We start from the raw sequence: 26,799 nt of genomic DNA, 5'->3' as shown, positions 1-26,799 counted from the left end.
AAGTATTTACAAGTAATCTAATGCTGAGTTGGCACATGCGGCCGTTGACAGGTGCTGCAAATGAACGGAGTGCATTTGAATGACCCGGCTTAATGTTGATGTTCTCTAATAATAGAAACTAATAGGAGACACCTCTGGAGTTGGGTATCTTTTGAAATGAATACTGGTGCCAAAACTGTTTTTCAGTTTTAGCATCTATACCTCTATACAAGTTTATGATGCTTTATTTTTTTAAATCCTCATTCCGTATTCAACATTTTCATTTTCATTTTTCTTCTGATTTGCTTTTAAGTTTCCACTTAGAGCTAAATGGTATTCATTCAATAAAAAGTGGCCTTTGACATGTTTTCTAGCTTCCTTGTAACATAATTCAGTTAATTCAGAATTTATCTACTAGGGTTGAGCCATTAGACAAATATATCAGCTATTGGTGACTGGCCAAGTCCATTGCTGGTTGTTTTTTTGGCAAAGCTACGGTTGAATATGTCTTTTCTTGACATTTTGAGAACTTTTGGCTGTAGTGAACTTACTGTTTGCACACACGTCACACACACCTGTGTAAATATAGCAGCAGTTGCCAGTTGTTGAGCTGATGGCGGCCGGATTGAAAATTTTAACATACTGCTCAGCCCTAGGGTCACATTGTTTAGCACAGAGCAGAGTTTGCACTGCACTGTTTCAAGGATTAAAGAAAGTTAGCAAAGAGATGAGTGTTGTGTCTGTATGGTTATACTATATCAGCCTGGTGTTTTCTCAAGTGATTCAATGAAGATAAACACAGCGCGCTGTTGTGCGTAACGACACTGCGGTCAGATTCAGCACTTCTCAGAGGCTGCAGATTTATCAACATGTCTCTCTTCTCTATTTGTGTGCATATGAATACAGTGTGTGCTGCCTCCACCTGACCGTGTATAATTTAACAGTGGGGGCAACATGTCCTCGGCCCCCCGTAGTGATAATGCACATGATCTACACCATTGTAGCTTCAGAATCCAACCATCTTTTGCATTTAAAAAGCCTTGTACTAGAACAACTGGCTCTAAAGGACCTAAAATACTGAAAATAGAAAATAAAATACAGTCTAAAATGACCAATATTACAATTAAATATGTGCAAATATTGGAAATTACTGATAGTGTTCCCACCAACACAGCCCACTGCGTTCTTCAGTGCAGTGCTAAATGCGTGGTAATAACCTAACCATTAAAGTGTTCAGTAATCAACACCATTGACACATTTTGGTCGAAACATCGTAAAGTATTAACGTTAAAAACCCAGCCCTTGTTGCATCAGTGTAGATACAAGTGCCTGTCTTTGCTTGTGAAAGCACATGCTTTAAAAAATATAATTATTCCTTCACATTGTGTACACATGTATGCAATCATGTTTCATACATAAATTTATGCAGCCAGCTTGCTCCTGTGCATGCGAACCAGATCTGGTGATGCTTCAGTGGAGTTTACGTCGGCTTTCTAATGTCTACAAACATACAAAGAAGGCACTGAAGGCAAATGAGCAAATTTATATTCCGTTTTCTTGAGGAAACCACAGACGAACCAAACGGGGCCACCATTGTGTTCTTTCCTCCCTGTGGTTTTGTTCATCCATTTTCTCACTGGTGAAGGCCCAGGGTCTCAAAACACACACAAACATACACACATACACACATCAAGGCATGCACAAATACACTTTTGGCCCAGATTGTCTCCCTCCCTCAGTATCTGCGGGGTGTTTAAATACCAGAGTAGAGTTGTCTAAATGATAATTGCTTCTGAAAGGTTGATTTGTGGCTGTATCAGAGGGGGTAACTCTCCTCTCAGTGTTGAGCGAGATTAGCCGTGGATCTTCGGGATTTATCACTCGAGGCATACGGATTAATGCCGCGATGAAGTTTAAAACAGAATCAGCAGCGACCGCTTCGTTTTAAAGAAATAAGAGGAGCTTATATCAGCTCAAGCCATTATCAGAAGAAGAAAAGGACACTAATCAGCTTTTTTAATGCTAATTATGCCTAATGAGGATTAGATTATAAAAATCAGTAAAACAGTATGAGTACTCTGAGACCAATTTTGTTCAAAAAGTTAAAGAAAAGTATTTTACAATGTCCTTAAATTCCAAAATTAGCAGTGTGGACATGATATGATAACAACATATTACATTGCGTTTTATGTCCATGATTCTTTATTTAGTCCAACAGTAAACTTCAGTCTGAAGGCATCAAGGAGCTGAAGCTGCAGTGTTAATGGTGTTTTTGTGGGTACTGGATCTAATTAAATCACAACTCCATCTGCTATTCTGTGTGTCAATAGAAATCACACCTTAGTGATTCAGAGAGAAAATTAAATGAGATTGACTCCCTAATGTGTGCGGTTACGGGCATGTCTCAGTTCTCCGAGGCCCACTAGCTCACCCACAATGCAAAGCAAATGTATGGATAATAGGTTTAGCTGCTGAGATATGCTGCTATTACAGGTTTATCTGTGATGGAAGGTGCATTTTATGGCATTAGAGGAGGCCAGACAAAGACTGACTCACAACCCAGATATCTGTAAATAAGATTCTCGAGGTTTTAAGCCCTTAAAAGGAGCATGTGTTCAGTATCTCCCGTCATTAATCATTAAAAGGAAGTCCGCATTTGTGGCCCCTCCCTTGTCTGCATTCGGTCGGAAATGGATTTTCTACAAAAGCTGAGATGCAATTTATTCTCCGCTGCCAATGATAATCTATTTACATACTTTAATTATATTCATCCATGCTACTTTTATGGACTGAAAACAGAAATGTGTCTGTTTTCCTTGTTGTATTCTTTACAAATGTAGTCTCTATTATCATCTGAGTAGTAATAGGTGAGTGTGAACCAGACAGATTTCCTGCTTGGCTGCAGAAAACAGATGCAGCAGATACATACACTTAAAAATATAATCGCAACACTTCTGTTCCCTATTTTTTACGAGTTGAAATAAAATAAGACTTCTGTGGACAGAAAAGGTTTATTTCTCTCAAATTTGTGCACAGCCTTTATTTATTTTAAAGCTTCATTTATTTTAACTTGGACATACATTGAGGTAGAGACCTCGTTTACAATGTAGCTGAGAAGAAAATTACATAAAAGCTCCTAGACACAAAGAAACACCAATAAGAACTCACATAAAAGAGGCAATAAGAAGTAAAGACAGTACAACCCAGAATAAAACCTTATGGATAATTAAAAACCTCAATAATTAAATAAAAACATTTACCAAATTAAAGTGTATGAATCAACTAAAAACAAGCACATCTGGAAATAAAATGTGATAGTTAAAAAATGTCCTTGTTAAAATCCGTGTTAGTGAGAGCTTCTCCTTTGCCAAGATAATCCATCCACCTGACAGGTGTGGCAGATAGAGACGCTGATTAATCAGTATGATTATTACAGGTGTGTCTTTGACTGGTTACAAGAAAAGGTCACAATAAAATGTGCAGTTTTATCTTGAAAAATTATATTTCTTAGGCACTAAACGATGGCTATTTCACATGGAGCTACAGATAGCAAATTTCTTTCCCAGGATGGCAAAGTCATGACCCGCCTTACTCAGCCTTTGATTGGCTTATTCTGATATTCTTACCCCAGTCTTAATCAGTCAATCCCTGCCCCTGAATCTAACCAATCCAACCAACAAAGGCAACAAGCACTAACCAATCAGAGGCAGAGTAGGGTTAGTTATTACTTTGCCCTCCTGGGAGAGAAATTTGAGAAATCTGTAGCTCTGTGTGAAATTGTCATAGATCATTGCATACATCTTTTTTCTACATAAAACTGTTCATTTTAGTGGTCTTTTATTTATTTAGTTGGATGGATTATCTTAGCAGAGGAGAAGTCAAGGTATGAAGGTCATTTATTATCATTGCACAACTCAAGAGTTGTACAAAAACATAAGAGATGTAGCTCCTTTGTGCTAAACACAAATGCAATTAAACAATATACAGTACAGTACAATACAGTACAGTTATTCACATAAATACATGTGCATGTATACACAGACTCTGTTGTGCATTTTTTTTTAAATTTGCATCTGGTTGAATGTACACAGCCGCAACAAGATGATGATACTACGATCAACACCCTCACTTTAAAAGCTCGGCATCTTGGAAGTGTCCATCAACTGACGGTGTTTGAGCACGAAGTGTAATTTCTGTAGAAACGGTGTGTTGACTAGCACAAATTTTTAACAAATTTGTGAGCAAAGTTTGAGAGAAATTACCCTTTTGGGTGCACAGAAGAAGCCTTAGATCTTTTATTTCAAGTCACGTAAAGTGGGAGCAAAACCGCAAAAAGCGTTGCCTTTATATGTATTATACTGTACATATGTACAGCAACTCAGTTAAATTAAAGAGACTGGCCCTGCTGCTACAAGTGCAAGAGAACAACATGGCTGCAGCATAAAGCCAAGCTGTGATAAATTGGATGAGAAAATCCAAGTTGTCCTCGAGCCAGGGGGGTCCATTTTGCACATTTGGATTGTGCTATATTGTCAATCACAGTGTCAGTCTAAGGTATAGTAATGCTTATGCACCCAGGTGCCATGAAATTAAGCAATAAGGCCCATTGTGATGTTTTCCAGGGTGTAGATAACTAGTTGTGCTCTAGTTGGGTGACAACAGTAGAATGACTGTAGAAAATGGCCTGCCAATACCAAGTGCGAGTAGGTATTATTACGGGGAATGATCTGTCAATAAGTGACTCCTGTGAGTCCAAATGACTAGAGTGTGTTGGCTACATCTCGGGGATAACTTAAACCTAATTGACAGGCCCCACACTGCCTCCTGGGGCATAGGAGAGCTGACAGAGTGAGAATGGAGATTAAGGAAGGAAGCGAACGAAGGTGAGGCGAGGGAATGAGGTGCTTGCGTGCGTAAAGGGGGATGTGCGGTGGCACAAGGAGCCATGGAGGTGATGCGCAAGGGATCGCTGGTCAACTAGCGGCGAGAGCCAGAGCACTGTCACTTTCTCCGCTTGCCATGTCTGCTGGCCCTGACAGCAATCCATTTGAGGGCCTCATGGTACTAAGAGAGTGCTAAAACCCAATCAAACAGGCTGGAAGGAAAAAGGCGAGACGCTCGGGCCCAGCCGGCTTCCACTTGTGTGAGCAATTCACCCCTGACTGACCCGTTCAGGCATCTTAAATAAGGCATGCACATCATGGATGGCAGAAAAGCCACACTCGGGGACCTGAAGACAGCCATGTATCTGTAAAAGCTGGAGAGTGCTTTTTGAAATCAAAGAGGACTCCATGTTTGCCCTCATCAAGGTCAAATGAGAATAAAACGGCATTTAAAGAAATGTGGAAAGAAATTCTGTGTTTGTTGGACACAACTTAATACAACCAACCAGAATAAGTTGTTTTTCTTACTACCTCCCATATTCTCTTCAGTCCTCTTGTGCATGTGAGCTAAGATTTGTAATTACCTCAGTTTGTGGTAGCCTGTAATAAACATTAGTTAATAAGTAATAAGATGCTTATTAGCATTAATATGGGTTAATAAAGCTATGTAAATGTTAATTATAATAGAAAAATAAATACCTTTATTGTTAGATAAGACATTTATAAGCACTTATGAGAAATTTTAAAACTTAATGAAGGTTTATCATTAAAGTAGTAGTTAAACTCAATAAATTTCTTTGCAGTGCTATTATAAACAATTTCGAGAAATTCATAACGTTTTGAAGCAGTGTACATACTGTTCACAAGTTTCTTATGTTTACAAATGTCTTAATAATCTAACAATAAATATGTTTATGATGCTATTAATAAGACTTTTGTAATCGTATCAACACATATTAATGTTAATAAGCACTTTACAAGGACCTTAATACCTATTAACTAATACTTATTACAGGCAATTTAAAATAAAGTGTTACCCTGTTGATTGTTGGGGGAAAAAGGAGAAATTATTGATTAACCTCTTAATCAAGTCGCTTTAGAAAAATATCCAGACATAAAAAGTTTTATATACGACTGAGATTGATTACAGAACTAATCAAATTATCAAAATAGCTCATGAAATATAGCAGATTAGCTTCTTTAATACTAAAAGCAGTTCTTAAAGAACGGAGGAGATCTTGCTACTTTAATCCCCCGTGGAAAGGTCAATGTGGGCACATTGATCAAGTGTTGTGACGGGGTTGGCACTGGTGAGAAAAGCACTTAGGCAGATTAAAAGAACAAAACATAGAATTTATAGCTTTTCGCAGCTCTCTATCCAGAATGATTAACACAACATTGACAAGCAGTTTACAAAAAAAGGCTTCTTTTTCTTTGTGTGTTTCCCTGAAAGTGAAAAGATTGATTTCATCATTTGTACTTGTAGCATTGCAGACAGAAAATAGTTGCTAGCCTATGTAGGGCAAGAGATCAGAGCAACACACATTTCAGTAACAATCTTCAATCAAGCATGCACCAAATGCAGAAAAGATTTTCCTCCCTAACAGGATTACAGTGTTTTACAAAAATCAATACTCACCAGCGGCATGGCTGCAGTCGACGCCACCTCAAAGGGGCTGCTCGAGTTCAACAAAAGATCAGAGGAAGTTAGCTGGTGAAAGCGTAATCAAATGGCATCTGTCAGCACTGCGAGCTGTGTTGGACAGTGTCCACTGGCACCCTGGTTTGCTTTGGTTTTCCAAATGTTTGGTGAGAATGTAATTAGCTAGCACTGGGCAGGCACAACCTCATTTGAGATGGGCTTCACTAGCGTCGTGTGTTTTTCTCTTCTCCTTCCCTCGTGTGTTAGTGCACACAGAATTAACTCTGACAAAATGGTAATTAATATTTCCCCTCCATTGTTGAAGAGGAGAGGGGACGCAAGAGCACCGGTGCCAGGATCCAAAGGAGGGCACTGCCAGGCCGGCCATCTTGCCAGCTTTTTATTTTTGCTGGGAGAAAGTGTTTTTCAATAAGCCAACCTAGTGGTGTTTAAAAAAAATTATATGTTTCTGTGCTCAGTTCTGTTTATGAAAGATTAGGAAGTGACTGATTTTCGTTTGGCTTTGACTGATGGACAGAAAGTTTGTTTCTACAGGCACTTGATCAAAATATTGAAACTGACCGGATCTCTTTTACTTTTTTTTTTTATTTCAGGAAGTGGGGGATGTGGGCCGGAACACCAAAGGACCAGTACAGTCAGATGGTGTATGAGAATGGAGAACCCTGCTGGCAAGGAGGTTCACGCAGCACTACAGTAAGAACATGTGTAGCCACACACACACACACACACACACACACACACACAGTGGTGGGAGCATGTGAGAGCACAAAGAGGCAGACATGAATAAACTAATAGACAGACAGATGAACAAATGGTACGTGCGCACTGACAGACTGTCAAATACACAGATGGGGAGATGATACAGTAAAGGATGAGGGAACAAAAAGAAGTCGTTTGCACAGCTCATTAGAGTTCTACCCTAAATAAAAGACGTGATACAGACCCTATTTGGATTTTAATTCATTATGGCAGATGTGGACATTTAAGACTTTAAAAGTTAATTAAAAAAATGATACCAATTATGCTTTCTATCTTTATAATTTGCATAGCAAACTACATTGTTAGGCGACACAAATGTGAGCTCATCGTTTTGTTTCAGATACGTTCGTAGAACAATCCAGTAAACGCTCGCACGCCAAAACCGATTTTCTTTGCAGTACAGCACATAAAGTGTTGGTCAGCGTTACAACACAGCGTACCGTAAACTCAACCAGTGGCCAGTAAAAACAAGATCCATTACTATATTTTTTATGTTTTTTAAGTATATCTATCATATTTTAGAAAGAAGCCTTCATCATAGTGCAAACTTCTTTTATATTCTCCTGTTTAGTACTGCTTTCATCAGTACAGGACATACTGAACAATTATTCAATTGTTTCTTTCCCTAACAGAAACATTTTTCATTCATAGTAAAGTCAGCTATAAAACTAGACATACATTATGGTTGCTTTCTTGTCTTTTTTTTGTATTCTTTCTTACCTATAGCCATTCAGATACCATAACCTCTAATATGAAAGCCGGTATTCAAATAATGGCAGAGTCTCAAATAATAGCCAGGGACATGACAATCAAGATCAACTGAATGGCAGACACACTACAATGTCTCCCATGATTGATTTAGTATAAAGTCCATTTCCACAGCAACAATCATATCCTTACCTCTCTGCTGTGCTGAGTTTCTGAGTTTTAACAAGGACTCTTAATGTGAAAACTCAATAGGAATTTTCTTTTCACATTTGCTTATCATTATTCCGGGAAAAAGGCAAAGTTGAATACCTGACATGACCCCGGTTGATGGACCTAGTGCTGTGGAAATGGACATTATACTGAATTTATTAAGACAACGGGTAAATATGGAGGAAGTTTTGAGTTTGCTTTAACTTCACTCGACAAAAATAAAAGTGCAAAACATTTGCTTTTGCAGCCATTTTTTATCAATTGAAGTTGTTTTCACAAATTTGTTCAAATCTATGTTAAATAAAATAAGAGGCCTGCTAAAACATGTACTTTTATTTTGAAATAGGACTTTTATTAGGCACTGAACTATGACTATTTCATATAGGACTACAGATACCAGATTTTTCCCCAGGAGAGCAAAGTCATGACCCACCTCACTCTGCTTCTGATTGGCTTACCCTGATATTCTTATCCTAACCAATCACTCATCATGGCTAAACCAAACCAACCCAACCGATGAAGGCAACGAGCACTGGCCAATCAGTTATTCCAAGGCACACCTGTGTAATAATCAGCATCTCTATATATCATACCTGTCAGGTGGATGGATGATCTTGGCAAAGGAGAGGTGCTCACACAAAGTGTAACGAATTTGTGAGCAAAATTTTTGATGGATAACCCTTTTGCGTGTACTGAAGTTTCTTTTACATCAATTCATGAAAAATGGGTGCAAAAACAAAAGTGTTGTGTTTAGATTTTTTGCTGAGTGTACTAACTGGGGAACAGGGGAAATTAGAAATAAAGGCCTGGTTCTGTCTGCTGCTATTTGAAAATTCACGGTAGTTTGGTTTGGTATGGCCAGGTTTTCAGAGATCCCCATCTGAGATTTCTGCTGCCAACCCAATACTCACAGCGCTGAAAAATTACAACAGCCCATCTTTCCAGAAACAATGTTCTCATTACTCTGGACAGAACACACTATTAACCATTTTCATAGAGGCAACTGTTAAATTGTTTTCACAGCAAACTGACTAAGGACTGGATGATGTTTATATTTCAACGGTTTTGCCACAGTCAACTTTTCAGACACTTTTTGACACGATTCATAAATCACAAATGATGCTGACCCCTCTTTTTACATAAGCCCAAGAAGATTCTCCAGCCTCACACTGTAGAAAACACTCCTCCCACCACAGAAACCCAAAGACGACTTTAACAATCCACCTTGCAGATAAACACAACTTTAAGTTAAGTGTACAGAGAGGACATGCACTGCTTATTTCCAGAGGGACAGCTAAAGAAAACAGCCAAATGAAGCTCCTCTCACCACATTCATCAGGGACAATTTGAAGCCTTCTCCTCGCCCAGTCTGCTCCCTGCATGCCTCATTCTGCGCATGTGTGTTTCAACAATGGGGAGTTAGTCAGTCAATCAGTAAAAGACGTTCAGTCCTCATGGCCCACTCAGCAGCCTGGCAAAAAGATGTTTTGTTCAAAGCCAAGTGATGGAAGCTGACTTGCTTTTCCCCCTCTGTCAGTCTTCATTGGTTTTATGGTTAATGTCGCTCCGGTTGCATTCTCCTGCAGCTTCTACAGTACTCCTCTCTGTCTCTTTTCCCAGTATTCCCTGCTCTTTCAGTCACTTTTATGAGATCCATTTACATTTTTGTGCGAGAATTTGCTCAATTAAAAATGCAGCACATTTAATCATCCTATTTTCTTTGCCTGGCCCCCTCTGCAAATCAGAGTCCAATAAATGTCGTTTGCAAATGTATGTACTCGTGCCATCCGGGGCCCCCCTTTGAAAAGACTAAATTGAATTCCTTTGATACAACCCCCTTACCGTGTGCAGTCGGCATAAATGAAGTCTCGTCAGAAGTCGACGCTCATTATATTTGAAATGCTGAACCTCGTCTTCGGGTAGTGCTCTCTCTTTCAGCGCTGAAACACACTTTATACTCGAGTAGTGGGACCAGTGATGTATTGTTTCAGTGGTGGATATTGAGGTAATCCAAATTCAAGCAGCGTGCAGTGTATCTTAAGAGTCTGTAGGGAAGGGTGAACTCAACTGTTTCAGTTATTAATTAAATTCAAAGTGCTGGACTGTGACTGTTACATGTGAGCAGTGAGTTCAGCTACAAGCAGCACCACCGTGGCTCCGGAGCTAAACCGGCCTCTCCCATTGTTTAAAGGATAAATGCGGTTTATTCCAGACCTGGCCATCATTTTTCAATTGGTCATTATAATTCTGTACTCGCCAAGATCTGAGAATGCAGCAACGTTAATAAGATCATCCGTCCTTGGCCAGTTGTGCACACACACACAGTTTTCCTGTGCAATGAGGGATAATTGGAGACATTTGGGGCATGTTCACTTTCATTTTTACCAATAACAGCTAAAATGTCTAAACTCTTGGCTTGTTTACAACCTGTTTGTTAGAATTTCTTGCCCAGTTGTACTTTTTTGGCAACACTGCTGTGTTCCCAAATCTCAGCAATTAACTCTTGGTGACTACAATATTATTAGAGGGAACCTTAGTTTTTATTTAAACATATCCTTTGATTTTACTTCCATTATTTTTCAAACTAATTATTCAGATGCACCCAATGCAGGTTAATTAGTTTTCTTTAGAAATTTTAAAGATAGCCTGTATATTAATATGTCACTTTCATGTCCTAAAGGGTGGGTCCACTATTTTTTGTTTTATGAGGTTTTTATATCATTCTGTAGAATCTTAGCAGTATTCCTTATGTATTAAAATCTGAACAATTTAAACAGTTAAATTTTGGCTACATGATGAGTTGTGTTTTGAAGGTACGGCCATAAAGTTAGGCTTGCGAGAAACAGGTTAAAAAGAAAATGGACAAAACTGATGCAGAATAAGCCAAGATATCTTGATTTATGGTCTCTAGCTCTAAAAACACTATATACCACATTTCCCACAATGCACCTAAATAAAGCCTTCCTTAATGGCTTGATTCAACTCAGTTCTCCTTGTTTGTGGTACTTCTCTTTTTCCACTGCAGATATTATTCTCTCATCTTAGGCGAAGTTAGGGTTAAGTGCTTGCATAGCAACGCTATTCCAGCAGTTGGGAAACAACAAAAACACGGGTGCTCTGGTTTTGAGAAGCTGCAGCCTTTATCACTGGGAAACTGTTATCTACACTGTACATTTACTGCCAGGTAAACACCTTCACTGCTCCCCTTTTCCTCTGTAATACTACATTCATCGTCACTTGCCTCGTCTTCAAACAATATATAATTTTAATATAATAATTTTGCGGGCTGGCATTTTTAAGTGAATGAAAACAGTGTGGTTGCTACTGACACTAGGATGTCAGCAACCAATCAGTGACCTACAGTAGTTTCATGTCACCGTTTAGTATCCGCTCAGCTTGTTTGGAACCAAGGCAACACCAAATACAGTCAAGTCAATGTGTACCTTGACTCAGCATTTATGACTCAGGGTTCTGTTATGAGTAGTCTTCAAGTCAAAGCTGAGACAACCCTGATGACAGCACTATGATATCATCTGACTTATTTTGTTAGTTTTAACTAAGCACCACCTCCAGAGCTGCAGAAGACATACAGCTGTTTTTACAGGCTGAGTGGCGCTAACCATGATAAGTTAAACTGATCGTCTTTAATATATATAACAGGGAAGAATCGAGACACGAGCAGGAGAAGCTATACACTTGTATGGCTCTGACACCTGCAAGTCAAAACTGAATCACCAACAGTCATGCACACACACACAGGAAAACACTTTGTCTCACCAAAGTGGCACACACCCACTTAATATCTCTGTGCAACAAGATACTAAGTGACATTACAAAAGACTCTATTTTTAATCCAAGTACGGGACAAAACCAAATCACCACTTGTACCAGCCTGAAACTTCAGCACAATAATACCTGTCAAGTTCCCATCTCTCTGCCTCTCCAGGTGCTTTTGTTCGCCAGAGGGATCGTCTGTTCAGGGTGCAGTATGATGTGAGGGGTTGCTATGGAAACCCCCTAGAAGTAAAATAAGTTGTTTTTTTTTTTTTCCTGCTCCTATTCCACTCGCTTGCAAAGTCACCTATTAAAGTCAGTGACAATGGTAATCGCATCCTTGCCTGTCCTGTACTGTTCACACGTGGGGACGGGACAGCGGTGGCGTCCCGCAGTCACAGCATCGCTTTTGGTTTTGTAACACTCTTCATGTGCAGTGTGATCATTTGATTTGATGAGAGACCTGATATTCTCCACCGGTGCTGTGGTTTCGGCATAATTCTTCTAATAATTTTTCTTCGCAAAAGTTTGAAAATCCCTAAAACAAGAGGTAGGACAGCGTCTCCAATCAGCCTCCTCCGGGAGATAAAACTGGCATGGCTCTTGACTCAGGCTAACTACGGCTCTTCTCCCCGCACCTCAACTTTCCTTTCTTTGTGCTTTTCTAGGTCACACTGACATGTGGAACGGAGACAGCCTTGCGATCGGTGAAGGAGCCCAGCAAATGCCAGTACATCATGGACTTTCAGACTCCTGTGGCCTGTCAGCCGGTGCTAAAGCAGCGGGGCATACACAGTGAACTGTGACCCCTTCCCTTACTGGCCTAGCCTAGATTAATTTAGCCCCCCCCACCCCTTTGGCTAGCCTGCGGTGACAGGCTGGGGTCCTGAGGGTCCCCTCTGACATCTGTGTTGTCAGAACATATATACTTCCAAGCAAGTCATGCTAAGGTCAGAATCAGATTTTCAGTAACACTGCTCCTAGACAACTTTAGTTTCCATTGATTGTTTCAGTGCTGCTTCACATTGTTAGTATTTGAATAGAGCATTTATTGAATGATTAAGTATTCTCACACCGCAGTATATGCCTTACATGAGTTTAAACTTGAGGCCCAACAAAATTCTCTTGTAAATAATAGAATAAATAAAATGAAACTAGATCTAATGGCATTGCTATTAATGTAACTGCTGTATCAAATAACTGCTCATTCATGAGCATAAATAAAGGACTGTGTCCTTCTACTTCATTATAGTGGCTACTTTACTCAGCCTTACTTAGCTCTTAAATGATATGTCTGCTGATATTCAATTTTTTTTTTCTTATTGTCAACAAGTCTCATGAAAAGACCAAAACCAAAAATAATTTGAACCTCCTAACAAGCACTGCTTGTTGAGCCAAAGTCTAATAAATAGCTGCTAAAAAACTATTAAAAACAGTGAGTCACATATATGCACTGGGTGACATAGTCCTAGAAAATGCACTCTTTACTCATGTGTGAGTAACATATCATAAAACTACAGTGTCCAGCTGTTTAAGGGAATATTTTGCTGCTTTTTTAAAAAAGTAACTATGTATTTGTGACCCATTACCATAGATGGACATCATCAGAAATACTAACTACAGCACCAAATGTGTTGTAATTCACAGCTGAAAATAGCCCCCAACAAGTGCACGACTTACTCATGTTTGAGTAACATTTGCTAAACATTTATAATGCCCAGCTGTTTTAATTATTCACCTATATGTGTATGACCTGTTACTGTAGATTTACATAATCAGAAATAATGCTGTAAATACTAACTACAGCACCAAATGTTTAATAATCTGCAGCTGAAATACTTCCACTTGCTTTCACAACATCTATTTAGTCTTTTTTAAAAGTGACTATATGTGTGTTACAAGAGATATAGATTTGCATCATCAGAAATACTAATTATATCACCAGATGTGGATTAATCTGCAGCTGAAAATAGCTCCCAACAAACAGTATATGTGTGATTTATCAGAAATGCTTTAAATATCAACTATAGCACCAAATGTGTGAATGTGCATAAATCCAAAGTTGAAAATAGTCCCCAACAAGTGCACTATTTACACCTATTTGAGTAATGTTTGCAGTTTTAATTTGCTTAAGTAATGGTATATGTTTGACCTGTTACTATGAATTGATCAGAAATAATGCTGTAAATACAACTACAACACCAAATGATTGTTAATCTGCAGCTGAAAATTGTTCCCCCAAAAATGCACAATTTACTCCTGTTTTAAGAACATTTGCTAAAACACTTCAGTGCCCAGTTGTTATTTAACCTTTTTTTATATCAAAAAGCATATTTGTAACCCTTAAATTATAGAGTTACATTATCAAAAAGAACAAATAGGCCTGGAGCCGAACACCATCAACAGAGTATGGAAGTCAGAAAGTATTGATAACGGAGTGACATACTGTTTCCCTGCAGTATATTCCAGTATATTTACACTGAAGCCTCAACAACATCACTGTATAGACAGTTGAAACTCAAAGTGACATGTAATTATTGTATCAAACAACTGCTTATTCATAAGCACAAATAAAAAGACTGCCATACATTATTATATCTTACTTAATTATTCCATTAATTCATCATTTACTGTATAATATATTATTCCCATGTTGTATTTCTATGAAATTCTCATGGTAAATTAAGTTTTTTAAATATTAAAAACTATAAACCTACAGTTGGTGTATGCATTTATGCACAACACCTGATCTATAGTCCCCCAACACTTTCACAATATTTACACACTTTCAACTATTATTAGTGATGCATTGTGTGCTGAATATAACATCTCTTGATTTCACAAGATTCTGCCAGCGTTAGCAGTCTGCTTCTTACTGTGCATGCTATTTATGATGTTGTTATGTAACAGATTGTGGGGTTTCTGCAGCAGAGCCCTCTGCTCATTAAGGGGGAGCTAAATCAGCTGTCAGGTATCCAATAGGCTGCCTGATATATTCCTACCCTGCTGGGGCAGCTGGGTGGCTGTTTGCCTGCTAGCAATGCAATAGCCTCAGGCCCTGTTGCCCAGGGACTGCTGTTTTTTATTTATCTGGCTTCAGCTCCCATCCACACTGTCTATTTGATGGTGATTCTAAGTATCGGAGTTCACTCTCGGTTTTTGGAATAACGATCAAGTTTGTTTAAAGGGATGGTTTTGATTATTTGATGCGGGGTTATATGAGGTTCTTATTAATAGCCAGTGTATTATCTATAGCAGTGGTTCTCAAATAGGCATCCAGACATCTGTGGCACTCTGCCAGGGGGTCTGTCAAAAGTTGTCAGATTCATTAATTTAAATTAGCATGATATAATTTTATAAAAAGCTTCATAGTTCAATAAATTATATTCTAATTTTTAAATCTAAAATAGCTCATAGATGGTTTTCTAATCTTGCAGTCTATAACTCTTAATAAATAGACATACATTTTACTAAGAACCTTTAATCTACACTATGTACTGGTTGACATGCTCCCAGTTTTGAGAAGCAGAGACAGACACCAGAATGGAAGCTAAGCAATGTACTGATGTAGACAGGGTCTGCAGCAAAATGTATTTTGGCCACTTAAAAAAAGGCCCATCTAAAAGATATAAGTATCAGTTTATGTGTATGCTATATTTAGAATATTTTCACCACTTTGCCATCAGACAGCCTTTTCCAACAGGAAACCACCGGTATAAAACCCAAATGTCGCAAATCCAAAATCAGTAATTTTACCATGCAGAACACAGGAGTTGCTGGTCTGGTCCTCCTGTAATCTGTTAGTTTGTTTGTGTCAGTATGTGACTTCTGTGTTTGAAAAGGATAGTTTGAAATCACCAAAGTCACACAATAACAGAAACAGACTAACTGATCCAGGCAGTGGTAGACCAGCAACTCCTGTGTTCTGGGATTTAAAATGACTGATTTTATGTATGGAGTTTGGTTGGTTTGGTGAGAGCAATACTCGACTTACATAACGTCACTTTACCATTTGAAATCGGTGAAATAATTCTAAATAAAGTATACCTTAAACTGAAAAGATTTTGTTAGGTGGACTTTTTAAAGTGAAACACTGTGAAAATAAATTATTCCCCATTTTGGTGGGCAACCCCTGGAGCCCCCTCAAGGACCCCTGAGGCTCCCTGGAAACCCATTTGAGAACCACTGCTTTAAGGTTTCAGTCAAGTTGGACAAAAAGACATTTATGCAAAAACTTCTCTCCACTAAATTCACATATAACACAGTCTACATTGGGTTTTAGCTGTTTTTGCTGAAGTGATTTTAATGATGTGTTTATGCAGCAAAATCTAAACAAATGTTTATCTTGCATCTGTAAAGGCAAACACTCAAATCGATCTGTTGGCAATACAAAAAAACAGTGTTTCTAAGGACATAATCCCTTTAGATTCCTCACCATCTCAACACAACGTCGCTGTATATTTTAATCTCCCCCTCATCCAACGCTTCAACATGCAACAGATGCCAAAGCTGATGTCAGCATAAAAAAACACGAAGCTTTCACAGGCTCCTAACTCCACCAACAGCTGGAAATGCTGCCAATCACACAGACGGTGTCAAGAGCAGCACTCTGTCTAATATTGCATTACTGGCATCTGGAGAAAACTTTATGTTGCATCATTGCCATATGGAGACCATGTGATGCCAATTCATACAGAACTTTTTGCTCTCACAAAGGAACAGATTCGACAATCTGCAGGGTATCAACAACTCCTCACTTTACTGAATGATCATCATGTGCTAAATTACTTGCGTGCTTCACCCCACACAGCGTGGGTGGCAGCCACGTTGGAAGATTGCAGTTTAAATGGACAGTTGTTTGGAAATAGAGGGGGAAAAAAAAACAAAAATGCCAGCGCTGTGAGTTTTGGTACTGGGTTTTTTGAACTAACTGGCCATTGATGTGTTGCTACAGATCAGAAAAGGGAAGGAGGGAGTTGTGGGAAGGATTCAGTAGGGAAGCCGAGCACACGCTGAGCACACACAGACACACACACTAGCACATACTTACACACCTCCATTCAGCACATTTGCACATGAAGGGGCAGGGATGGAAAGTCTTTCCAGTTGAGCGTGGGCGTATTTGTGTGTTGACTCCAAATTGCTAAAAGGGCCCAGAGGCTTTATATTGCATTAAATCTCCGACTCAGCTTTGTAGAAACTAGTTCAGGGTACCTGTTCTCTGGAGTGGGAGACAGCGAGGCCTTCGCCTGCCTGACTGACTGACTGACTGACTGACTGACTGACTGGCTGGCTAGTGAGTGACTGACTGGTTGACTGACGCCCACCACAAGCCTTTTCACTCTTTTGGAGATTGTTTTTAAGCTTCTTCCTTTGAAGGGAGGCCAGTTATACCCTCAGGGCTAAGAGGGAAAAAAAGGGCGCTCGCGTTGAGTCGGCATGCGACAGCCACATCCATCTCCCTCGCGTCCACACTTACTCCAATCTATTCAGTCACGATACTGACGCTTCACAGTCAGCCTCTAGCCTACATATTCTTTGCAAACAACACCATTTTAAGGCGTTAAGGTTGTGAGAATACAGTGCATACAGTATGTACAGTTTCAGGCCTACACTCACTTATTCTGTACAGCTTTGATGATATTTCTAAAAGTATTTCAAGTGGCTGATATTTCACTTGCAAGTGTTCTTATTTTCTTTTATCATGTTTTGCTTCTAATATTAAAGTCTATGGGATGCTGTTTTTCTTAGGAGTAGGTGAGTAGCATTTTTTGTCCAGTATTAAGATTGGTGAGAGTCACTGTTTGCTTTAGCAGCTCTTGTCAATCAGATTAATTCGTCTTTTTCAGCCAAATAGTTCAAAATAGCTTTAAAATAACATTAACACCTAAAAAAAAATAAATTAATCATCAATCAAATCCATTCCATTGAATACAAAATTTTTTTTTTCCTTAAACCTGCAGTAAAACATTTTCTAGGCCACTTGGGGGGAGCAAAAACAAGCTTCAAACAAAAAAAGAGATATTATCACTTTATAAGGTTGTGTTTCCATTCAAATGTATTAACGAATTTTAACCAAATTCCAAGCATCATGATGATCTTGCATGTATTACAGAGCGATGAGGAGGCAGTGGGAGGGGAAACAGCTGCTCAGTCATGTGACTTAAATGATATGTCTGAACTAATTTGGGAAAAGTGTTTCCATCTACCATTAAGCACATTAACTAAAAATTTGATGATGGAAACACAGCTAGTAGCATTCATTTGGAGTCGTATTTCTGGCCACCTGATAAATCTAAGTTCACTTTCATTTCATCTCTGTTTTGATCTGTACCATCTCAAAGGGAAAATTTCTGTCTCTTTAGCTGCTAAATGCTCCGTTGTGCTAGTCGCTAACTGTCTGTCGCCGGGGGACGAGCATGTCTTATACAAAATGATGCTGATGGGAGCAGTTTGGCTGAATCAGAACAGTAAATTTGTGGACTGTAAAACCAAAACACTTAGCTAAAAGATACTGGAAAGTAGCAAGGGGTGTGACTGTCAGTACAAGAGAACTCTTTACATTACATTGTCATGATCATTTGATATTGTATTAATGTTAAAATATTGATTATACAATTTTTAAACACACAGTATGTAAGTTCTGCTACATTACAACAAAAACAAGAGTCTTGAACTAGCTTGTTGGATCATGGGAGTTGTTGTCTTCATTGTTAAACAGCCACCGTTGCTGATGAATATCTATCTGACTCAGGCAGAAATCATGCTCATGGACGGATTAATGAATTAAAGTTTTAGTATCACATGTTTTACTGGAAGTTAGGAAAGGCACCGTTACCTTAAATAGATAAAAACGTTTGGGATAATATAAGCTCATCAAAATACATAGCACAGGTCTGGTGTTTTTAAAGATTTTAATGCAGAAATGTTGCATAATATAGCTTTAATTTTAAAGCGAAAAGCTAGCCTAATAGTAACACAAGCTGAGAAATCTCAAGCAAAGGCTGCATTTATTCATTATGAATTCTGCTTTTATGTTATTTACTTCTTTCAAAAGTTACATAGTCTGGCTGTAAAGTTGCTCCATTGTGTCTTAATTAAGGTTTCCGAGAAGCTTAGGGCAAATTCTTCCACCCAGACTGGTTTTATTTTACTGTGCAATATTTGAGGAAAAACAAACAAAACAAAGTCTAATAACAGTCTGAGGTATTAACTCAAAATCTACACTATGTCAAAACACCGGATACTGCAGAGTATCATCGGCTTCAGCATCACACATTGCATTACTCAGTAAGAGAGCGCACTGACACCATATAGAACTGAAGAGGAGTGAGAGAATTAGAGATGCAGATGAACAAAGACTAATATTGACAGGAGGATGGGAAAGAGAGGAGGGAGGGAGAGAGAGAGCTACACAGATAGACAAACAAACAGCAACAAAAATGACAGAGAGCGGGACGGAGCTTGAGGGAAAACTGCGCTTTGAGAGGAGGAGAGAGACAAACTGAGTGAGCAGAAAACAGCGATGGGAGGAGCAGAGAAAGAGAGATGTGAGGCTGGGAGGAGGAGGAGGAGGAGGAGGAGGAGGAGGGAGGGGGCATAAGCGGCACTGCCTATCTAGCGGAGGGTAAATGTTTCTGTGTTTGTGCTCTCACGTCGGCGAGCGAGGCTCAACACTTCCCCTGTGGAGTGGATGAGTGTAAGCATGTCGCGGTTGGAGGCTGGAAGGCCGAGCTGTGATAGCATGTGGTTACCAGGGGCCTCCCGCAGTTGGCTTCTCCCACTTACAGTAGAGGAAGCTGTTTGAGAGGAGGCACACGTTCTGGGAAGCCAGGGAATACAGTAAATGAGTGTTTAAATTTCTTATAAATTACTCAGACTGACTTTAATGTCCTAAGTATATTCAGTTAAAGGGATAGTCCCTGCCTTCAGACAGCCTTTTTCAACAGGGAACACTATGTATGCTAAATATAGTTCTCTCTTGCTCAACCAAACTCCATAGGTAAAATCTGTAATTTAACCTTGCTCGTTGCTGGTCTTCTTCTGCCTCAATCTGTTAGTTTGTTTGTGTTATTGTGTGACTTTGATGTTTTAAAAGGTTAGTTTAGATTCTCTTAAGTCAAACAATAAGACTAACAACTTGCAGATGGTGGCAGCAGAAGCTGAGCAGCTCATGCGTTCTGCAAGATAAAATAACGTTTTCACCAATGGAGTTTGGTTGAGCAAAAGAGCAATATGTGGTAATATATAACAATGGTTTCTTATTAGAAAAGACTATCTGATGGCAAGATAAAGTGGTGAAAATAAGTGGCTAAAATACATTTTTCTGCAATACATTGCCTAGCTACACCAGCGCTCCTGCTGCTTCTCTAAACTGGGTGCGTATCGACTGCCGTCTACCGTAGATACTACACTGACTATTAATAAGAACCTCATCATCCCCATTTTAAAAAACTCTGAACTATCCCTTTAAGGATGATTACTAACACTGGCTACGCATGAAGGTGAGTCCGATTAGATTTAATGTCAGTTTGGAGCTGTAATCAGCACTTTGATATTTGAGCTTTTTGAAGATTTAGCAACAAACAGAGCAAATTGTCTGTGCCCAAAGTGCAGGTGCATTGCTTACAAAGAAACTGTAAAATGGTTCGTAATGTCAAGGGGAACAATCTGAGTGATGACGGCACATATCAAACAAAGACTGACTAACAGGAACACTGGTTACAAATTGAAACTAACCAACAGGGAAACAACGAGCTGCTGCTAATCTGCATAAAACCTAATAATGTTATACCTTTGTAGCAGTGTTTGCAAAGGGGATTTAGTTTGTTCAAAGACAAAGAGTCATCAAAATTTTGAAAAGCAGAAAATGAACTGGCTACCTGATATTGGCTGGTGTTTGATGTCAGATTTCCATTAAAAAAATTAAGCAGATTTTTTTGGAAAGGAGATGATTGGTAATAGGCAGTTTTCACCCATTTAATCTCCACAGACAACTGAAAGTTGTTGGCTGTCCTGCTCATGTTTGCCACAGTTTATCGTGGCGATGTGGACAGGTCACAAAATGTTTCTGGAAGTCAAACGCTAAAGTGATAGTTTTAAATTTTCTGAAGTGTGGTTGTATGAAGTACAGTGTATTACCTACAGTAGAAGCCTGATGGCGAAGTCAAGTAGTGAAAATTTTCTAAGCATACTGAAGCCTTAAACTGATATTGATTTTTTTTTTAAGGTGGACCTTTTTATTGACGTCTAACATACGTTTTCTGGTGCTGATCCTGACCATAGCAGTTCATTGCTTAGCTTTCCACACCAAGATTCCTGCTGCTTTTCCATCTACTATTTGGCAGATCGGCATGTAGTACATTGACTATCGATACGTACCTCACACAACCTCATCTCAAGTAATCCAAACTATCCCTCTAATGTAGAAAAAATGTGCAAATGAGCTGCTGAATATAAGCCAGAGTCCCTATAAGTAATTAGTCAAACATCAGAATGTTTTTTCGCTGTGAATTAACTAAATTAAAATAATGAGGCCAGTTTGAAGAAATCAGCTAATAGCACATAGATGTTAGACATATTATTGGGGTTTTGCCAAATTATTAAGTCCCTTGTTCATTAAATGTTGGGAGGTAATACAGATGTGGCTCAAAATCAGGTGCTTCTCTCTATATATCATGTCTATCATTTATTTTTACGTGTTTTTCTATCCATTTTCTGTCCATCATTTTTGTTTATATTTTTGTCATTTGCCATGGACATTGAAAACCTGTGTTACTGCAACTTTGAACACAAGTCCACCATCTATCCGTCTTCCCTCTGCTCAGTTTGTAGCATTCACAAGTTCACCACAGAATGCCTTTAGTGCAGATTGCGGAGGACTGTTTACGATACTGCAGTTCTGTCTTGGACTGCACTCAATAATATGAGAATGGGGCCTGCGCTTGCCACTTAAACACGAGCGTAAATGTCATTTGCAGGTTGGAGTGTTTGTGTACCGTTGCAGATGACGATTTCAGCCGTTAAAAAGAGGATCTGGTCATGTGCCACCGCAGCGCCACGTAAATAAACCCATTGGCAGGCTGGAACCCGATCAACAGTTGCAATCCAAACACTTTCCTTGCCCTTCTGTGGCTGTTTCTCCCTCAGCAAATTGTTGTTTTTTCCCCTCTTGTAGCCCCCATTAGGATGATAGATGAGAGGAGATGCAGAGGGGATGGTTAATCTTTCAGGGAGAGAAAGACCAGAAAGAGGAGGGAGGCAGAGAGCAGCATGCCATGCACATAAATAAACAGGATGTCGAGATTTAGGGGGAAAATGTGCGGGGGGGAAGAAGCGTCTCACAGATATGAGGATGGAAGGCCGAGGAAGAGAAAGGGACAAAGAGACGAGCGGGCCCGAGTGAAGAGATAGAAAGTGATTGAAACAGAACAACATGGAGAACAGATGGAATGAAAAAGCAGAGCGGGACGGAGAAAGAGAAAGTGGGATATAACGAGAGGGAGACGGAGAGCAGCGGGATCCTGGTGGGCGAGGGGAGGGGATTCTGGAGGGCTATATTGAGCTCAGTTTCTCCACAGGAGCTGCTTAATGAGCACAGAGTTTGTAAGTAATTATTGGTTATCAACCTGATAATAGTCATTGCTCCATTTTGTGTAGCAGTTTCCACATACTTATACAATTATGGCAATTATTAACGAAGCGCCGTCTTTGCGTCGCTGCTTTGCATTTCAAACATATAGTGTGGCCAGGCTGGGCCATTATTTTTGAGTTGCATAACGCAGGTTCCCAGGGAGGGGAGAGAAAAAGTAAGTAGTGCATTCTTCTAAGCAATAGGGTAAACAATGAGGAGCCAATTTAGCTTTCAAAACAAATACCAGAGTTTCATTTAGGAAAGGAGGGAAGCAGAGACTGTGGATCATGAGCTTGCTATCTTCAGCAGCAGCTAATATTTACTTACTGTTTAATGCTCCAACTTAAGATCCAGGGACGGATTGGTCACAGTTGCATTAATGAAAATATTAATAAAAAAGTAAGAAAGTTATTTTACCCAACATTTGAGATTGGCAGTCCTACCAGTTTTTGCTCTGTTGTCCAGAAACAGTTGAGCAACTTTGGTACCAGAAGGAACATTGGTCAACTTTCTCCTTTCCTGTACTTAGCGTACTGTCAGGTGGAAACCTCATATTTTGTGATTTTTATTTTTTCTCATAAATCAATGCCACTGGTCACCCTTTATGTCTGTATAGAGGTTTTTACGAACATTTAACCAATGAAAAGGATTAAAAAGAGCCACCACCTTTGACAACACAGTGTGCAAGTAACAGTTTTGGATGCAGAAGATTTCCACCCGACAACGATCCCGGTAGGCTCGTCTTTATTGAAAAGAAAACCTAATTTTGAAGATGTTGCTTTGGGCCCTGTTAAAAGTGACATATAGGCCTATAGTCACATCTTAAGTTAGCTAACTAGCTAACGTTAGCTAATGATCAATGTAGATTAGCTAGTGTTTTACTAACATTAGCTATCAGATATTATTGGGAGGTAACAATCGATGTAGATTAGCTAGTTAGTTAGCTAGTGGTTAGCTTTCAGATGTTTTGATGTGTCTATCACACATTTTTTTAACATAAGCATACATAATAATTTAAGTGACTATATTTACAGGTCCTTTTAGCCATCTTCAAAATTTGCCTAGCCTAGCACATAACACATCTAAGTATAGGAAACAGAAAAGCAATTGCACCAAGAGGTGTTTGCACTTTATAGCGTAATCCAGCATGACATTCATGTGATTACATTGTTTGTCCGCTATTTTTGTGTTTGGTATGTCTAATATCCTTTTTTGGGCTGATATCTGGAAACAAGACTGTGATTAACTTGATTTACAGTTATATATAAAATATGATTTGCATTGACCCTCATGAGTGTGCCTTATTTTACCTGGACTGTGCCCAAGATTATAACTAGGGATGCACGATATATCTGCATTAATATCGGTATCAGCCAATGTTTGTCATTTTTTAACATATCGGCATCGGTCCGATGAGTAAAACTGGGACGATATTATCAACCGATGTTTATATCTGCATGTATGTATGTATGTATGTATGTATGTATGGTCATATGTATGTATGTATGTATGGTCATATGTATGGCCATATGTATGTATGTATGGTCATATGTATGTATGTATGTATGGTCATATGTATGACCATATGTATGTATGTATGGTCATATGTATGTATGTATGGTCGTATGTATGTATGTATGTATGTATGTATGTATGTATGTATGGTCATATGTATGTATGCATGGTCATATGTATGGCCATATGTATGTATGTATGGTTGTATGTATGTATGTATGCATGGTCATATGTATGGCCACATGTATGGTCATGGGTATGTATGTATGTATGGTCATGGGTATGTATGTATTTATGTATGCATGGTCATATGTATGTATGTATGTATGTATGTATGCATGATCATATGTATGTATGTATGCATGGTCATATGTATGGCCATACGTATGTATGTATGTATGGTCATGGGTATGTATGTATGTATGTATGTATGCATGGTCATATGTATGGCCATATGTATGTATGTATGTATGGTCATGGGTATGTATGTATGTATTTATGTATGCATGGTCATATGTCTATGTGTATGTATGTATGTATGTATGTATGCATGCATGGTCATATGTATGGCCATATGTATGTATGGTCATATGTATGTATGTATGTATGCTCATATGGATGGCTGTGTGTATGGCTGTGTGTATGTATGTATGTATGTATCTATGTATGTATGGTCGTATGTATGTACGTATGCATGGTCATTTGTATGGTCATATGTATGTATGTATGTATGTATGTATGTATGCATGGTCATATTTATGGCCATATTTATGTATGCTCATATGTATGGTCATATGTATGTATGTATGTATGGTCATATGTATGGCCATATGTATGTATGTATGGTCATATGTATGTATGTATGTATGTATGTATGTATGTATGTATGTGTGTATTTATACTCTATGTATATATGTATGCATGGTCATATGTATGGCCATATGTATGTATGTATGTATGTATGTATGTATGTATGTATAGTCATATGTATGTATGCATGGTCATATGTATGGCCATATGTATGTATGTATGGTTGTATGTATGTATGTATGCATGGTCATATGTATGGCCATATGTATGTATGTATGTTTGTATGGTCATGGGTATGTATGTATGTATGGTCATGGGTATGTATGTGTGTATTTATGTATGCATGGTCATATGTATGTATGTGTGTATGTATGTATGTATGTATGTATGTATGTATGCATGGTCATATGTATGGCCATATGTATGTATGTATGTATGTATGTATGTATGTATGTTCATATGTATGTATGCATGGTCATGGAATACTGTCCACCAAATGGCCCACTGGCCCGGAATGGCTGCACTCTCCAGGCTTTTAAGCACCAGGTCCTGATTGCAGAGCAGCTGCACCCGATGCCAATCACTGCAATCTGCAAGAGGGGAGAGGCAGAACCTGGGCACAGGAGAGCACAGCACCACAGAGACACTGTGACACATAACAATGGTCATATGTATGTATGTATGTATGTATGTATGCATGGTCATATGTATGGCCATACGTATGTATGTATGTATATATGTATGTATGTATGCTCATATGTATGTATGTATGGTCATATGTATGGCCATATGTATGTATGTATGCTCATATGTATGTATGCATGTATGCTCCTATGTATGTATGTATGCATGATCATATGTATGGCCATATGTATGTATGGTCATATGTATGTATGTATGTATGTATGTATGCATGGCCATATGAATGTATGTATGGTCATATGTATGTATGTATGGTCATATGTATGGCTGTGTGTATGTATGTATGTATATATGCATGGTCATATGTGCATATGTATGTATGGTCATATGTATGTATGTATGTATGTATGTATGCATGGTCATATGTATGGCCAAATGTATGTATGTATGTTTGTATGCATGGTCATATGTATGTATGTTTGTATGCATGGTCATATGTATGTATGTAAGTATGTATGTATGTATGCTCGTATGTATGTATGTATGCATGGTCATATGTATGTATGTTCATATGTATGCTCATATGTATCTATGTATGTATGTATGTATGTATGTATGTTGGCATGGTCATATGTATGGCCTTATGTATGTATGTATGTATGTATGTATGTATGTATGTATGCATGGTCATTTGTATGGCCATATGTATGTATGGTCATATGTATGTATGTATGTATGTATGTGCATGGTCATATGTATGGCCAAATGTATGTATGTATGCTCATATGTATAGTCATATGTATGTATGTATGTATGTATGCATGGTCATTTGTATGGCCATATGTATGTATGGTCATATGTATGTATGTATGTATGTATGTATGTGCATGGTCATATGTATGGCCATATATATGTTTGTATGTATGTATGTATGTATGGTCATATGTATGGCTGTGTGTATGTATGTATGTATGTATGTATGTATGTATGTATGTATGCTCATATATATGTATGTATGTATGCATGTATGTATGTATGTATGTATGTATGTATGCATGGTCATATGTATGGCCATATGTATGTATGGTCATATGTATGTATGTATGTATGTATGCATGGTCATATGTATGGCCAAATGTATGTATGTATGTATGCATGGTCATATGTATGGCCATATGTATGTATGGTCATATGTATGTATGTATGTATGTATGCATGGTCAT

General features: G+C 38.6%; 1 protein-coding gene across 1 annotated transcript in view; it reads left to right on the top strand.

Moving 5' to 3' along the window:
* Nucleotides 1-13,222, top strand: part of LOC146305604 (glucosidase 2 subunit beta-like) — a 174,877-nt gene extending 161,655 nt beyond the window's left edge. The window contains exons 14-15 of the mRNA XM_084712707.1: nucleotides 7,119-7,218; nucleotides 12,645-13,222. Of these exons, the coding sequence (XP_084568833.1) occupies nucleotides 7,119-7,218; nucleotides 12,645-12,782 (238 nt within the window). The 3' untranslated portion in view covers nucleotides 12,783-13,222. The remainder of the gene's footprint in view (nucleotides 1-7,118; nucleotides 7,219-12,644) is intronic.
* Nucleotides 13,223-26,799: the final 13,577 nt, after the last annotated feature.

This window comes from Lutjanus erythropterus, chromosome 23 (genome assembly GCF_056507025.1).
Source record: "Lutjanus erythropterus isolate fLutEry1 chromosome 23, fLutEry1.hap2, whole genome shotgun sequence".
Taxonomy (NCBI): domain Eukaryota; kingdom Metazoa; phylum Chordata; class Actinopteri; order Lutjaniformes; family Lutjanidae; genus Lutjanus; species Lutjanus erythropterus.
This window is presented reverse-complemented; position numbering and strand designations above follow the sequence as displayed.